The sequence below is a fragment of the Dasypus novemcinctus genome, chromosome 6, assembly GCF_030445035.2.
Source record: "Dasypus novemcinctus isolate mDasNov1 chromosome 6, mDasNov1.1.hap2, whole genome shotgun sequence".
In the NCBI taxonomy this organism is placed as follows: domain Eukaryota; kingdom Metazoa; phylum Chordata; class Mammalia; order Cingulata; family Dasypodidae; genus Dasypus; species Dasypus novemcinctus.
Genome location: NC_080678.1, coordinates 55,312,946 through 55,323,805, shown reverse-complemented (window position 1 = coordinate 55,323,805; position 10,860 = coordinate 55,312,946). Strand labels below are relative to the sequence as shown.

General features: G+C 45.6%; 1 protein-coding gene across 1 annotated transcript; it reads right to left on the bottom strand.

The window, feature by feature from the left end:
• Positions 1-7,481: 7,481 nt before the first annotated feature.
• Positions 7,482-10,347, bottom strand: LOC101415306 (cholesterol 25-hydroxylase-like). Its single transcript, XM_004464542.5, has one exon. The coding sequence runs from the start codon at positions 8,829-8,831 to the stop codon at positions 8,019-8,021; it is 813 nt and encodes a 270-aa protein (XP_004464599.2). The 5' UTR covers positions 8,832-10,347; the 3' UTR covers positions 7,482-8,018.
• Between the last annotated feature and the right edge of the window lie 513 nt (positions 10,348-10,860).

Sequence of the window (10,860 nt, the reverse complement as noted above, 5' to 3'; positions counted from 1 at the left end):
TCCAATAAATCAGAGTGCAGGAGCTGAAGTCTGTTGAGGCTCAGGGCCTGGCTATCATATTGTCATTCCAGAGATTCAAATCCCCTAGGTATATCTTAAGCCCCAGCACCAACTACAATTCCAGTAAAGTAGCATGAAAGGCTTGTGAAAAGAGATCCCATCTGAGTCCAGCTCCATCATGCAGAAACACCAGCACCAAAGAAGGGCCAACTGGCATGGCAGTGAACCCCATCTGTCATGGCCATAGAACCTGTGGGTCTCTTTAGCCCTCAAAAGGACCAATATCTGGGGTTGTATCTACTTTATCTGTCTCTGAGACTCTGCTCAGGTGTGCATAAGGGCAATCCTTCTGACAACCTCCAGACTCTTTTTAGAAACTCATAGCCATATGGACTCATTTGTCTATTCCATTTCCCCCTTACTTTAGGTCAAACAGCATTTTTAACTCCTGTTATTATATGTAGACAGGGATATTCTGCTGGTCCACGTTGTAGACTGGTTTGTATCAATGGGATTTCATCCTTCAAACTTAAGGCCAAAGGACAGCACAGACCCCTCATGTTTTTACTCAACATTCCATTGAACACAAGAAAAAAACCACATTCAACCTGCCAAGAAGGGTAATTCATTAGAAAGTCATGAAACCCAAAGGCAGGAAGTGCAGCAGTCTTAGGGCCTGGAACCAGGTCTGGAGAGCCTTCAGAAAACAAAGTAGCTCATTGCTCTGATAACTCCCATTTCTCCACTCTCTTTCCATGGCTGTGTGTCTCTCATCTCTCCTCCCTGAAAACCACCTTATCCTCCTTTCATTGCTTCTCCATTTACATGCACAAGATGGTAGTCGCAAAATGGCAATCTCAACCCCCTTGTTCATATATGCTAGGTTCCTGGAAAATAATCCAATTACTTCAGTGCGGATCAGATTTCCAACCCTGGTCCAGAAATACATGCTCAGGAGAGAAGACCATGTAGTATCACAAGGCTGCAGGGTTCCAACCTGTGTGTGCAAGGAGATGGGGGAGTCTCAGAGGAAGGGACATGGATTTTGCAGGCTCCCAAACATGTCTTCTTCCACCTGAGAGGCTGTCTCTGATGGGTCAGGATAAAGGATGGAGCTCAAACTCACCCACGGGCACACGTGAGTGTGCCTCTTCTGATGTTATCATTAAGTCCCCTCCCATATTTTTTCTTGCTGAATTGGATTCGAGGCTAAAACTCAGAATATGAGGTCCTAAGTTAAATTATCTTTATTAGTACCATTCCTTCATGTAATTCACATATAATAAACTACACATATTCAAAGTGTGCACTTCGATAAATTTTGACTTGGGAAGCCACCCCCACAATCAAGCTGGTGAACACATCCATCACCTTTAAAAGTTTTCTCATGCCCCTTGTAATAATCCCTCTTGCAGCCCCACCCCCTCCTCAAAACACTGGTCGACTTTCTTTCACAGTGGAGGAGTTTGCATTTTCTAGAGTTTTACATAAATGCAACCATATAGTGTTAACCTTTTTTGTCTGGCTTCTTTTATTTAACATAATTACTTTGAGATATATGTTTGTTGTATTAAAGGGTTGTTTCCATTTCTTGCTGAGCTGCATTCCATTGTGTGGCTGCTTTCTTAAACATATTCTAAACAGAGCTTTTCAGAGTTCACAGAGATTAAATAAAAGTTAACACCAATCGACACAAAGTTATGTGGCAGAAATAAGTCTTGGGAAAATTTGAAATATACACTTGAGTCAGCAGAGGTGTTTATCCTGGGTTTATGCAAATGATTAACAAAGAATATGTCTTGCAACAATTTCTAAGCAGGACCTCAACCACATTTCTGATTTTCAGCAAAAATCAACCCCCAGGGGCTCTGAGGGGGCAGGAGCCTTGGGTGGGAGAGAAGCAGCAAGGCTGAGCAGGAGGAGCAGGGGCCTTTGAGTTCTAGCCTAGCAGCATGACAGGGAAAAGGTCACTTCCCATCTCTGGGCCTCAATTTCCTCATTTGTAAAACAGGGAAACACCACTTTGTCATCACCTTAGCATTCCAGGAATCTTTGAAAGTGGCAGGGCCTGCACTCGAACCATCTTCCCTCAGCAATGCTGGATTGGAAGGTGAGCAAAGCCACTGCGGAGGAAGAGTGACTCCCTTTTCTCCACCTACCAGGGGAGGTAGGTGTCTAACCCCAAGAGGCTTCTCCTTTCAAAAGCCCTTTGCTGCCAAATTCCCCTTAGCTACCAGATTGTAGCTCCTGGCTTGGCGCTGTCCCTTGGCACAGAGGAGAGAGCCCTTTCCTGCGGGGCCTCAGACTAACACAGCCTCTGGCTCTGGCTGCTGCTCTGCTACTTCTGGGAGCTGGGCTGCCCTGGGCCAGCCTCCTCTAACTAGGTCTCCCAGAGCCTCCCCAGGCCTCTCCTGCTTCCACCTCCCCGATGCTCCTAAGATTAGGCAGTGAAGGAAGAGCCAGGGCTTGCAAAGGAGAGAAACCCAGGGAACCAGGGCAGTATGGACCTGGAGACACTGGGGCTGGATGGAGGAAGCCCAAGGCTAGAGAGGCAGCACAGTCCTGGCAGGGATGGTTGGGGGCAGGAGGGGAATCTGGCGCTGTAGCACCATCTTCCCCTCACGCAGGCCTGAGGTCCACATGGTCACCTCTGCACACTCCTCCACTGGCTTCCTATTGATCCATCTCCCTGGATCTTCAGAGCAGCCTTAAGAAGCCCGAAAGCCCCTTGATACTATCTCAGCCTGCACCCACTTCACAGTGGAACAGCAGAGCGGGATTGGATGATTCTCCCCAAAACAGGTCATCAGGCAACTCACACCCAGCCACAAATTCCAGACAAGAGCATTAGCACCCTCAAGTGCAAGAGCTTGAAGATATCAAAGGCTCTACCTTCAGAGACATTCCATCCAGTTGAGAAGACAATTGCTTCAGGGGGAGGCAGGGAGAGGAGGCTGTGAGAGGCCTCAGGGAGGGAACGAACTGCCAGGTGCGGGAGCAAAGCAAACCTGGCCTCTCAAGTGCAGCAGTTCCACCACCAACCCAGCCTTCCCTGGAAGCCGTGGGAGACAGGGAACCTGGTTCTTCTTCTGGTTCTGAGAGTGATGTCAGGAGAGACAACGAAGGAAATAAGCACAAGATATCTAGGGGGAAATGCCTTTGCCCTTGTGTACAAAGGTCAAAAGGATTTCTGCTCACAACAACTTTATTTCCTTAAGTGTTAAAAAAAAAATTAAATGCACACCACTGAAAAGAAATATAGATAAAATATGATAGATAATAGATAGAGAGATGTTTAGATAGATATAGCGATGTGGAGACTGACAGAGAGGAAGATTGAGACAGAGACAGATAGATAATTTCTGATTGGGTGTTCAAGAAAGAGTGGGAATAAATGAATGCGGAGGGGAGTTAACTTTTTATTTTTTTATACTATTTGAAATGTTTCTATGAGCATATGCTGCTTTTATAATAAAAGACATTATCATTTCCTCCCCACCATCCCATCCACAGTTGTTTGGGGACAACCTCATTATCTCTTATGTGCCATTATAATTTTTGTGGCAATTTGTAGAGCATTAGCAACCTGTTCATATCCTATTATAGCAACAACCAGATTAGATTAGAGGCTTGTGCCTGCCTGACCATCTTCCCCAGTTCACTGTGACCTTCTCTAGAATGGAGACCATTGGTTGTGAGCATGGCATTGATGGGAAGCTGGGATGGACTAGTGATGGAGGTTGGAGAAGAAAAAGGTCAGGATAAGAAAGATGTGAATAAGGGGAAAGGAGTGTTTCTAGTGCTTCCAGAATTCATGCAACCCTGAACCAATTACCTATCAAGAACTAGGCATTTTACTCACCGTGGAGATAAATGGTAAACAGGACTGAAAAGGTAATATTATATGTTTTTATAAAGAGAGAAAGAGAGTTTATAGAAAGACAGAGTGAATACATTTATTATGGGTGTACATATATGGTGTCTATATGGCATATGTGTACATAGAGTGTGCACCTATATATAGACATATGTATAATACAGTCTATCATGCATATATAGCATGTGTACATATTTATTCTATGTAATAGAATTTTACATATATGTGTATATTATATACTTATGTATACTAGTTATTCATATATATGACATGTACACATAGCACCTGTGAATGTACATGATCTTATACTAGTATGCATACATGTAGTTTGTGTGTATATTATATAGCATACATATGCTCATGTATATGGTGTATGTGCATAAACATGTTATTTATGTCGTTTGTGTGTCTGTGAGCTACAATGCAATGCGATAGGATATTTACAGGGTGCATTAGGAGATGGTAAGAAGGAAATGCATTACATATATTGCATAGTACATATATTGTTATAGATATTTTTGAAGAAAAAGGAGAAGAACCCTGAGGCTTGCTTCCATGCTATGGAGAAAGATGACCCATTGAAGGGAGAAGAAACAGCTGGAGAATTAGGAAGGAAAACAGTTTAGAAAAACTTCAATAAAGCCAAGCAAGAACAACGTTCCAAGAAAAGAACAGTCAGCAAAAAACAAATATATATATAAAATAAAAAAGAGAAAGAAAGAAAAGTAAAGGAGTGGAAAACCGCAAAAGAAATCATTAGATGTCATTGGTAGGAATATAGTATTGAAGCAAGAAAGAAAAGTTTGAGGAAGAAGTGGGAGCAGATGATTCAGAGTTGAGGAAGTAGAATCAGACAAACACAGCATTCTGTCTCTTTCCAAAACTTTGGCCTTGAAATGCAGATGAGATGTTTATGAAGTAAGCAGGATGAAAAACTCTGCTTTATTTGGTTCCGCACTTCATTAGCTATGGCCCTCCAGAGAAACCGAACAAACAGGATATATGCATGTGTTCCTATGTATATGTGTGTATACATATATATTTAAAAGATTTATTAAAAAGACTTGTTTCACACAAACATGAAAGCTGGCAAGTCTGAACTCTGTAGGACAGGTTGCAGGCTGGAAACTCCAATACAGGTGATAGTGAAGTCCTTAGTTTGAATTCCCCAGGGGAACTGGCTGGCTGGAAATTCCAGCAAGAGCTAGTGTTGATGTTGAGGCAGAAATTCTTCTTCTGACCTTTGAAACCCTCAGTTCTGGATTTTGAGACTCTCACTAATTGAATGTGAATACTCACATTGTTAAGGGCAATCTCCTTTGTAGATTGTAGATGCAATCAACTGATTGTAGAGGCAAATCCCACCTACAAAACATCTTCAAATTAGCAAACAGACCAGTGCTTGACCAAACAATTGGACGCCATTATCTATCTAAGTTGAGGCATGAAATCAACCATCACACTTGTTATATGGGAGCACTCAAAATTGAGGACAGGATGTTAGAGTTCTGAACTGAAGGCTGGTGCTCACATCATGAAGCAACAATCATAGCGAAGACAAATACAGCCACATCTTCAACCAACCTAGCATTTTATATAAAGTAACTTAAAAACCTGCACAACAACCCTGTCAGATAGGCTCTATGACTATCCACATTCTATACATGAGGAAACTGGGGCACAAAGATTAAGTAACTTGCCCAAAGTCACGCAGCTACTAAATAACTAGAGCTAAGATTCCCACCTAGGTGATCTAACTTGTGAACACCTCTTCTCTTCATCAATCTGCAGGGAGGGATGCAGGAAAAAAGAGTCTTAGACCTGCCTCCCTGCTTGGCCAGCTCCTGCCTCGACTGGCCGAGGCCTTGCTTTCCTGGCTTTCTCCACTGCACAGGCAGAGGCTGTGAATCCAGGGACAGCCACGTCAGAGCAGTTGGGCCACGGGGTTGCTGTGTTTGAGGTTCAGTGGCTTAGGAGGGAACAAGTGTTGCAGGGAATGCATCTTTCTCGCTGCTGTGATGATCATAAGAGAGGCGTAAAGGACACCATGAGAACTAAATTCAGGAACTGGCTCCAACACCCAGTATTTTATAATATGGAACAATTCACTTAACTTCCTCATTATTATTATTTTGTTGCTCTGATTGTTATTGTTAGGTTTCAAATATGTGAAAAATTGTCCATCCTCTCCTTTCTCTCACTCCCATCCTCCCAAAGCATTACAAACTGATAAGAAGTGATTTTGAGAAACAAATACTGTCCATGTGGTCAATTTGCCCCAAATCCAAAACTCCCTTTTACAGTGAGGCAGCATGACACACTTTTGAAAAAGTCTCTGAAGGTAAGCTGTGAAAAACCCTCATTATCCAAGCTTAAAAGGGCAGCTTCAAGGTTCCTGGAGCTGCTCAAAATTACTAATAGCTGCACTTTCCGTATATTCCGCACCTCTTGGTCCTGCAGGGGGCAGGCTGCTCATATTGACATACTGCCCCCAATATAGCACCGACCCCTCAGAGCTCACTTCCTGTGTCTGTGGATTTCACTCTCACACCATCAATGCATGAAATCTTTAGCTACCAGCATGGTCCTGTGCTAACAGATGAGGAGGTGACCTCAAGCACAGAAGCCAGGGGAGCACATCCAGGGGGGTGTGAGGAATCAGGGGAGCAGCTGGGCAGCCTGGCTGACTTCCAACAACCACCTGTAGGGACTAAACATATTTCTAAGGAGACTCAATGGCAGATTGTGGAGACCAGGATTTTACATGGACTTCTTCACCTTAAAAAAGATAGTTTGGATCATAAGGAATTGGCTGAGCTACAAACCAGCCTTATTTACACTTTTCTGTCTTAATTTCCAACTTTCCACAAAATAAGCTACATTCAAATGTTGAAGTGAAAACAATTAGGCACCAGCCAGATGTACTGTGTGCTGTGTGACGCATGTGTGCTCTATTATAAAGACATTTACAGTCAAGAGTAATCCACGAGAACATCTTGGAACCATCTTTAACAGATGAGGAATCGGGGATCTGGGGCCAGATTTCACTACATCATTATCTCTCCTTTCTTTAAAAGAGAGATATGCATTTTGAATGATGTCTTAATTAAGAAAGTTGAAAATACAAAATCCTTGGATTGCAGACCCACTGAAATCAGTGATTGTTTGCATTACCCAAGGATGCTGGCTTCAAGAAAAGAGGCTTACCACTCTAACGCACACATTTGACTTATCTGTTTTGCAAAGCAAGGTGCTTTTTCTAATTCTCTTCACCTCACCCCCCACCCCCCAGCATGCTCCTTCCACCCAGACAAAACAATTAGATGGCTGCTCAGTGTTAGTCTCTTTGGAAAACTTTCCAGATCAAGTCTATAACTTGCCCCAGGCAGAAATCAGTGAAAAGCATTCAGAACAATAGGAAATACAAATACTTGCTGTTTCTCCCTCTGTGCAATCTTTAGACCAAAACAGACAACCCAGGCCTACAACCACCCATACGACGCCAACCCCCATAGACAGCTGCTCTAGGCTCTAAAGGACACCCCACTCCATCTCCCTCTTCCTTCTTTACTTTTTATCAGTCAAAACGTCGGTGAAACAGGAGTCAGAACTTGTTTTGTTCATGTTTTGTTAAAGCACAAATAACATTTCTTTCATATAAATATACATTTCTATGAAAAAAATAGAAAAAATTACTATAATCTTGGTCACTGTCCAGCAGGAACATATTTCACAGTTAATAAAGTCAGAGGCCAGATCCTCTGTTAAAATCTATTCTCTCAGTCTGATTCTAGGACACTTTCAAATGTAGGACATTCCTTTTTCTACAAACAAATCATTTTAGAGATGATGTAAATATGCCAGTAACGATTATCTAACTCATATCTAGGAATAAAAGCTATTGAAATGAGCTAGAATTCAACACCTAGAATACAACTGCTTTGATATACAAACATGGTATAAATTACTTGCCAGGTAGCAAAAATAGATCAGATTTTATCTACAACGGTTTCCATCAGTTAAGAAGTTCATGTTCTTTTTTGATGCATAAAAAGACAGCTTAGTGTTCTTCTCCTGATGCAAGAGTGAAACGCACAGCCATCCCGGGTCTGAGAGGGCACCACCCCTGCCAGGCACGCAGCTACTTGGCGTAAGCAGACTGCAGCGTCCCCAGCATTTTGTCCCAGTGTGTGAAGTAAGGTGCGAAGTTGCAGTTAAAGCGAGAGTGATGCAGGTCGTGGTGCGCTACGCCCCCGTACCACCCGAAAGGCACCAGTCTGTGCGTGGACCAGGGGAAGTCGTAGCCCGAGTGGTCCTCCACGGACAGCCAGATGTTGACCACGTGGAACACCAGGACGGTGAGCGGGTGGCACCCGAGCAGCACCACGTTCACCATGTCGAACAAGCCCAGGGAAAACAGCTCCCACACGCTCATGTACTGCGTGGCCAGCGCGAAAGAGGACATGTTCTGGTGATGCATCTTGTGGAAGGTGCGGTACAGCCAGGGCACCTTGTGGTGCAGCAGGTGCCACACGAAGAACTCGGCGTCAAAGAGCAGCAGGCAGACCACGACGTGGCGCGTCAGCTCCAGCACCGCGGGGGCGTCGGCGGGCAGGTTGGCGGGGCTGCGGGCCCAGTGCAGCAGCGTCGCGGGCAGCACGAACACCGCGTGCTGGTAGAGCGTCTGCCCCAGGCAAGGCAGCAGCTGCCGCACCGACGGCGAGAAGTCGGGGTGGATCTTGTAGCGCCGCAGCGCGGGCACCCAGGGGCACACGGCGTCCAGCAGCACGAACGGCAGGCAGAAGCCCACGTAGGTGATGATGGAAAAGATGACCGGGAAGAACGGAGACTGCAGGAAGGCCCCCCGGCTTCTCAAGCGGTCCCAGAGGGGCTGCAGGAACAGCTGGCCCGAGCCGCAGAGGACCTGGGCGTCGGAGCTGTTCCAGTGGCTCATGGTGGGGCCGGGCCAGGCTGCTGCTGCCCGCGTGTCCCGCCGGCTTTTCTTGGGACGCGCGGCCCCGCCCCGAGTGATGTCAGCTGCGTTTTCTCCCCCTTTCCTGGCTGCGCAGAGCTGGATGAGGAGGTAACCCCGCAAATGATCAGGGCTATAAACACACACCCCTTAAAGCTGCCTGAATGGTCTTTTACATATGCACGCTAACTTTTCATATCCGTGCAGTTCACATTTTCTGTCCTTTTCAACTGACTTACAATTTGCATACAATGCACAGATCTTCAGTGTAGAGTTGCCCTCAGTTTTGACAACTCAATTCGCCTGTGTCATCACCAACCCAAGCAAGAGAGACTATTTCCAACAGCACCGGAAAGTCCCCGTTGGTAACCAATAAAGAATTACTTGTACTTTTAAACGCGCGCAACTGCACGTGTGTTTTCATAAAGACGCAAACATGACTGCGTTTTGAAAAAAAGAAAAAACTTTCAAAAGCGATGTATCTTCTGTATTTCGGATCTTTTCTGCTCTACGCAGCCTTAACTGTAGCTCCAAGCGGCGACTAGCGGCGAAACTCGCCTTCCGCAGAAGGATCCGGGTTCCCCGAGCGCCCGTGGGGCAATCAGCGCAGGAAATGGAACAGGACCAGCGGCCGGTCGGTCTCAGCGTCTCCGAGACGGCCTTTCCCGCCCTGGTCGCCGCAAACTCGAGAATCCGCGGCGCTCAGACTTGCTGGGTGGGTCCCGCAGCCCAAGCCTGAGAGTCGACCCTCCGCGGCGCCCCCGGGGCGCACACGAGCAGCTGCGGGAATCCCGGGGCACAGCGGACCTGGAAAGCGGTCCCGGCTGCAGAGCTTCCTTTTAAATTTAAAAAATAATAATAAATAAAATTTAAAAAAATTAATTAGATTTAACGCACAGAGCCGGTGCTGGTCTGGGTAAAAAGCCACTGCATTTCAGGCTGGGGTGCAAGCAATGAAATCAGTAAACCGCTCACTTTGTTTCTCCAGAGAATGATGCGGGCGGTCCTGAAGTTTCCCAGGACGCTGGTGAAGGAGCAGATGATGTCGCGCTACCCTGACCTTCCCGTGGCAGGCTTCGCGGCGCCACCCTGCCCCGTGCCCTCCAGCCCCTTCCCCAAAACCTACCCCGACCCAGAGAACCGGCTGTGGGGCCGCCCGCATCCTCTCTCTTTTACGCCCCCGAACTGGGCGACGCTGAGCACACGGAGGTCGGTACTGGAGACGCCCGGATCAGCATAAACGAGCCGCGCGTTTGACCGCGTGGCTGACAGGGGACGCACACGGCGCTTAGAGAATACAGGCTTGGGACAAAACTTTGGAGCCAGCGACCACTCTCAGTCTCAGCTTTGCCTCTTCTTTCTTGTGGTTGTGGCCAGCGCTTCACTCCTTCCAAGCTCTGGTTTTCTTGTCCCTCCAAATGGGAGTAGTAGTAGAAGACATTTCATGAGACTGTCGTGAGTATTAAATGGGAAAAAATAATATAGCAAAGCCAGCAGGTAATGTCTGCCTATTAGGTGCGAGGCGCTAGCTACGAGCTGTACCTGAAGTGATTTTATTTACTCCTCAGGAGAGCTGGGATCCCCACCCTGCCAAGAAGTAGGTATTATTCTTATCGCTGAGTTTACAAAAGTGAAGTCATCGTGCCTGGCACTTGGTAAATACACAAAATACGATACATATTTTAAATTTGTACTCCACACCTTACATAAAAATAACTGAGGGAGTTTGTAATTAAAATCAATATTATGTAAAAAGAAATACAGTCATACTTTATTAGGAAATAATACTTACAACAAAGATACATAGGCCTAGAAACATATCATAGGGTTCATAACATAATAATTTATAATGTGTAGGATACATAAATATATACATATTCACACACACATAGGCCAAGTCATGAATCAGAACTTCTCAGTTGGTATGTGGGCACCACTGGTAGAATACACAGATATTCCTTAGATGCCAATTCCCCACAGTCCTGAGACAGTAGTCTCTGGACATAGAGTA

Coding starts and splice junctions, on each gene's coding strand:
- LOC101415306 (XM_004464542.5), bottom strand. CDS start 8,831: ATGAGCCACTGGAACAGCTCCGACGCCCAGGTCCTCTGCGGCTCGGGC.